Here is a 6,420-nt window from a genome sequence, read left to right on the forward strand (position 1 = left end):
TATATATTTTTTTTTTTATGAAAAGTGGCCCCACCCACAGTGACATCCCAATGGTCTAAAATCCACGTAGCTGTATATTAAATATCAAAGATGTTCCAAGTGGCTGATTTTAACACCTAACACAGCATTTTGCTTTCATTGAGAACAGATAAATTAAGTTGCCATGTTGTGTTTTTGGGCCTAATTCATGTAACACATGCAGATTTTCATTCTTAGGCAATAGCTGGTTTCACTAACAATTTACATAAAAAAAATTGTTTATGCTTCATGAATAAGGCCAACTAGATGTAATTTAAAAACACAAACTTCTGAGCTTTCAGGTAAGACACTGACCTTGGCTTGACTGCAGAGACTTTGGTGGACCGACTGAGAGCTTCAGGTTGAGAAACGGTGGGATTGGTGGAGTTCTCATCGAATGAGAGAAGGTCTTCAAAGGGACTGGCAGATGGGATGTAGTCCGAGTTAATCTCGTCAGGTCCTTTTTTACTCGTATTCAGTCGAGCACTCCTGGGTTTCACCTCAGGCCGCTGTTCTTTCTCTTTCTTCTGTCTCTCCATTTCTACTTTCTCTTGCCTGATTCTCTCCTGGTCTGCTTTCTCTTTCAGCTTCCTCTTCTCCTCCTCTTCCTCAGCCTTTTCTCGCACCTGCTCCTCTCTCATCCTTTCTTCCATTTTCTTGTTCTCAAGCTCCAACTTCTCTTTTTCCAAACGTAACCTTTCTTGCCCTTTTCTCTCTTTCTGCTCAGACAGTCTTCTCTCTTCTTCCTCTATCCTTTTCCTCTTTTCCTCTGCTTCCACCTTTTCTTTTTCCTTTTGTAGTCTTTCCTCTTCTTCAGCACGTCTTCTTTCCATCTCAATCTTTTTTGTCTCTTCTTCTCTCCACAACATTTCATTCTCAAGTCTCGTTCTCTCCTCTTCCTCCATTCTCCTCCATTTATTTTCTTCCTTCCTAGCCTTTTCCTCTTCCTCCATTCTCTTCCTTTTCTCCTCCTCAGCTTTCCTTCTTTCCTCTTCCTGTCTAACTCTTTCCTGTTCCTTCTTTAATCTGATAATTTCCTCCTGCTCAATCCTTTTTCTTTCTCTCTCCTCTTCCTCAATTCTTCTCCTTTCCTCTTCCTGTTTCTCTAGCTTCCTCTTCTCTTCTTCTCTCTCAATCCTTTTCCTCTCCTCTTCCTCTCTTTCCAACCGTTTCCTCTCCTCTTCCTTCCTCTCTTCCTCTTCAGCCCATCTCCGTTCCTCCTCTAGTCTTTTCCTGACTTCCACTTCCGGTTTCCTCTGTTCCTCTTGTCTTCTGCGCATCTCTTCCACTGCATTCTCTTGAGTTTGTAGGTCAGAGGTTTTAAGAGAGTCCATTGAGGTGCTGGAAGTTTTCCTGTCATGACCTCTGCGCAGGTCCTCCATGGATCCGTGGCCTGAGCTGTTCAGGCTGAAGGTGGAACCAGCCCTGGATCCTCTGCTCTCTGGTTCTTCTGTGTAGACGTGATTGCCGTTGATGCACACGTTGCTCTGCACCATGCCCAGTCCAAGAGAGCCGGTGCCCTGGGAAACCTTGCTGTCAGAGCTTTCGGTCCGCTTGTGCTTCAGAAATTTAAATTTCTTTTTGCCTTTGAAGATAAAAAAAAGAGAGGAAATTACAATAATACTACACTAATATTTTGCACCAATTTATCAGTTTTGGCAGACCCCACCTTCTGCTAATTATGTTTTTAATTATGTAGGGATGCACAATATATCGGTACTATAGTGATTATCTGTATACATTATACTGGAGATTTGTGTCGTTTATTAGCAATTTATTAGTCAGTATGGGATATTTAATTGTGCATGTTAATTTTCCCTATTTTTACATATAGACTACCTTCATCATCATCTAATGCTAACTTATAATCAGTGTTATTTTAGCATCACTGAGATACTATTATGTTTTGAATTAGTTTTTATTTTATTTTAAAGTTTTAGTAATTTTGTAATTGTGTTTTGGTAAAAAAGTTTTTGTCACTAGTTTTTTTCTTTTTAAATATGTCTACATAGTTTTATTTTTATTTCAGATCAGTTATTTCAGCCATCAAGTTAAACTATCCAAAAATTATATTTTCAATATATAAAAATAATTTATATTTTATTTTATTTCAGATAAAGCTTGTTTTATTTTAAAAACAATTTTTTAATTGGTTTACGTTTACTATAATTACCCTGTTTAAAATGAATCTTTGAAAACACAAATAATTTACTAACACTGTTATATATAATATTAAAATTAAACTTAAAATAAATATAAATTTCTCATACTATACTTCAATGTTGTGATGCTAAAATTCACTTGTAGCATTTAAATATTAATTTTAAGTATTAGTGTTTTATTTTTAATTTATATATATATATATACAAAATAGTAAAAAAAAATTAAATACCGGCCATTTATCAGTTATCAGCCATAACATGAAAATTAATTCTCAGCTTATTGGGATCGGCCAGAATTTTAATACTGGTGCATCTCAAATGTCATGGGCAAAATGTTAGTGTTTTAATTTTTAAATAAATAAATATGTAAATAAATAAATATGATTCCAACTTCAGCCAAATCAGACTAAACCAGTATAATTAATATCAGATAATTTCAATATTTACATTGCATTTAGAAGATGCAAGGGATTTGCATATATTTATTAGTTCATGATTTCTCTGGTGATCAAACCCAGGACTTTGGCGTCGCTAGCACCATAGTGTATTGACTGATCTACTAGAACAATAAATATGGTAGCCAACATACCATCCATCCCCCAATACTGAAAATATTACAGCAATAAATAGTGTTGTGATACCTTCAGGAGACTCTACATTTAGGCCAGACGATCTGCTCAGACTGATGGCCGAGTCTTTTTCAGGCAGGGTGGTGAGCGTGGACATGGACTGGGAAATGTTACGGTGCAAACCCGGCTTGGGTTTGAAAAGGGATTTGAGTTTATTCTTCTTTTTGGCTCCAGGTGTAGAGTCACATTCTTCTTCTCCCTCGCTGTCAGTCAGTACTTGGCCGACTGAAGGCACAATGGCGGAAGCAGAATCTGACATCCCATCTTTCTTTTTCCCTTTCAGCTTATCTTTAAGCTTCCCGAGCCGTGAGCGTGACTTGTCCTGCCCAGAGAGGTCGTACATGCTGGCCGTCATGTTGTTCTTCATAAACTGAATGTCTATGAGCACCTCACCCCTGTCTTTGTCAGCCTTTCCCGTCTTGCCCATCAATTTAAACCATCTGTATGAAAACAAATAGCACAGGATGTTTAGTTTCAAGCATTTTGCAATTCCCAAAGTACCTCCCTCATCAAAGAAAAGAAAGCTAGAGGCAAAACCGAGATAAAAGCTATGAGATTATGTTGCGTCATGTAGTTAAACTTTGCAAAATTGGTCAGAACTGCAAAAATGACAAGGTTGTTGTGCGCTCAAAGCTATGGGATCCCAAAGTCCAAGTAAATAGTTTCACGGGATTGTTGACATTCCTCAGTGGCTATAAACCAGAACAGCACATTATGGTTCAATGACCGAGACACTGTCTTGTCATAACTCAGGGACACTAGTGGAGAACAACGACTTCATGTTCTAAAACAAACATCTACTGTGTAGTACAAAAGTCTCGAATTAATGTTTTTTTTTATTTTTTTTTTTTTATTAAAAACCCACATTTTCCCTTTAGACATCAATAAAATAGGTCTATCAATCTAAAAAGGCCCAAATACAACTTGCAGCCTTCAGCAAGCTGTTTCTTAGCAACAGAGAGAGATGTATCATGTTGTTTTCCAGCTAAATGTTGTAGGAAATGAATGTCTGAGCTGGCGGGCTAACATGCCTGTAAGGAACAACAAACTTAGATCCATGAAAAACGGAAGAGGAATAAGAGGAGGACACAAGGGTGCGTTAACTGCATGCAGGACTCATTTCATGGAAACCTATGTTTGCAGTAGCGTTTGGCCGTGAGAATGGAGTGGGTGGCTTAGAAAGGCAATTTTGAGAATGCCACAATACTGACACTTGGGGCAGAAAACACACATTGGCAGATTAGGGTCAGGTTTGAGAGGAAAAATGGAAATTCACTAAAACCTTATAAAAGCCAAACTTGTTTCAAACTTAACTTTAAGAATTGCAGAAAAAAACTAATAAAATATGACATATAGTGCCTGACATAATGGTTTGGAGATTAAATTAAATTAAAACAAAACAAAACAAAATCCTAAATCTGTGTAAACAGTTTCATGTGATTGTTGACATTACTCAACGGCTATAAACCAGAACACTGCGCGCTTCAGTGACCAAGAGAGTCTCGTCTCAAGGACACTAGAGAAGAACAACGACTTCAGGGTCTAAAACAAACATCTGTGTAAAAGGACAAAAGTCTTGAATGAGTGCCAGTAGAACTTAAAATCCTGAAACTCAAAAAAGAGGAAAAAAGCCATATAAAACATGACACAGCAAAACAAAACAAAAATATTAGAGTATCGTAAAAGGCTGGGATATAATTGTCTTGTTTTCTTCTGAAGCTTGACATCTCAGAACCTATCAAATCTCAATACAGTAACTATTAACCGTCTTGTTTTTCAACCAGCCTCTTCAACAGCAGCTGCTACTTTAGTGTTTATGCAGACAGAAAGCGCACTGGACACAGTGAGTAATGCAATGCTAATACTACAGAGAAAATAACATGTTGGGCGTGTGTTTAAATGACTTTGTGGCTATCTGCTAAATAATACTGCAATGAGCTAAATATAGCAACGCACCCTGGGACAATTAGCGAATGATTCTTGCCATCTGCCTACGCCTCTATAACATTTAGCACCATTACAAAGCACATATTTGCATCAGAGAATAACAAACTAACTAGTTGAGATAAACAATACAGCAAAAAGCAACTCAATTTTGTCTGTAATATTTATTTATTTTCTCTGAAATGGCTTAAAAAGCTTTTTTTTTTTTCAGAGAGAGATGTAAACGTCCTTTATGTGAAATATCTTATTCAGGTCAGTACTAAATAAAAAATAACATGCATTTTGCATGATCCCATATTATTTTGGTAAAATAATTAACGTTTTGCAGATACTGCAAAGTGTATGTAAAATATTGACCACAACTATATAGCCAAAAGAATAATATTGAATATTCTGTAAATATTTTACCACCAGGTTTTCAATATGTTGCTTGACCACATTTTAACAATTACATGCAAACATTCTACAATTCAACATGGTAGAGTTTTTAGACTTTACTAACCATTAAACCGAGTCTGAATAACTGCAATCAGGGTTGTAAAACAGGAATTTCAGAGTGTAAAATAGAAGTGGTTAAAGGGCTGGTAACCAGAAAGTTGCTGAATCAAATCCTGGAAGGAGTGAACCACAAGCGATCACAATTATGCCCTTAAACAATAAAAGCTGTTAAACCACATTTTTTTAATGCTAAGTAATTACACAATGACAAGAGAAACAGCTCTGCACATACAGGAGGTGCTCATTTGACATGACATGTTCGGACGACACCTCAAACCCATAGAACCGCACTGATGCAAACAAGCAGCTTCTGCTGTGATGTCACTCAGATGACTGTGAACTGCACAGAAGTTGCATTATGATTACAGTTCTGGTCATAGGAGGGAAGTTGCAAAAGGGTGTTGCCTGGTTTAAGATGAGTTTTAGACCATTTAAGCTTGATAAGCTATTATATACAAAATATTACCCTAACATGAAAATCAGCTATTTTTTTTTATTAAAAGTCTGCTTAAATGCCTCTATTTATTGACCATTCATTGAAAGAGGGGAAAAAAATGACTTTCAGGCCATATTTTGTACCCTAGAGTCAGGTAAGATAAAAAATAAATAAATAAAAAATAAAAGACTTTAAAGGGTTAGTTCACCCAAAAATGAAAATTAGCTTGTGTTTTACTTACCCTCGAAGCATCCTAGGTGTATATGATTTTCTTCTTTCAGACGAATCCAGTCGGAGTTATATTAAAAATTGTCCTGGCTATTTCAAGCTCTATCATTGCAGTCAGTGGGTGTTGCAGTTGAACAGTCCACAAGTCGTCAAATAAAGCTTGCGCATTCATAATAAAACGTGCCTCACACGGCTCCGGGGGATGAATAAAGGCCTCCTGTAGCGAATCCACGAGTTTTTGTAAGAAAAATATCCATATTTCAAACGTAATAAACACTTTTCTCTAACTTCCGGTATCTGTCATACGCGGAAGCCGTTACGGCGGATGACGTAGTACGTCGGCGTTGCGTGATTAGTGATGAATGCGGAGAGAGAACAAAACAAAACGCCGGTCACGAATTAGAAGTACAAACCGAGGATTTGTAAAGAAAAATGTCGGAGGATTTCGATATAAACCAAGAGGAGACTGGTTTTCCTTTGCTAAAGTAAGGAAACTTTGCTTCCT

General features: G+C 37.0%; 1 protein-coding gene across 1 annotated transcript in view; it reads right to left on the reverse strand.

The window, feature by feature from the left end:
- LOC107658532 (zinc finger CCCH domain-containing protein 13-like) overlaps positions 1 to 6,420 on the reverse strand; it is a 27,101-nt gene that overhangs the window by 5,294 nt on the left and 15,387 nt on the right. The window contains exons 8-9 of the mRNA XM_016447123.1: positions 2,822 to 3,249; positions 334 to 1,603 (exon numbers count right to left, since the gene is read on the reverse strand). Coding sequence (XP_016302609.1) covers positions 334 to 1,603; positions 2,822 to 3,249 — 1,698 coding nt within the window. The remainder of the gene's footprint in view (positions 1 to 333; positions 1,604 to 2,821; positions 3,250 to 6,420) is intronic.

Source organism: Sinocyclocheilus anshuiensis, unplaced genomic scaffold (assembly GCF_001515605.1).
Source record: "Sinocyclocheilus anshuiensis isolate Anshui unplaced genomic scaffold, SAMN03320099.WGS_v1.1 scaffold343, whole genome shotgun sequence".
Taxonomy (NCBI): Eukaryota; Metazoa; Chordata; class Actinopteri; order Cypriniformes; family Cyprinidae; genus Sinocyclocheilus; species Sinocyclocheilus anshuiensis.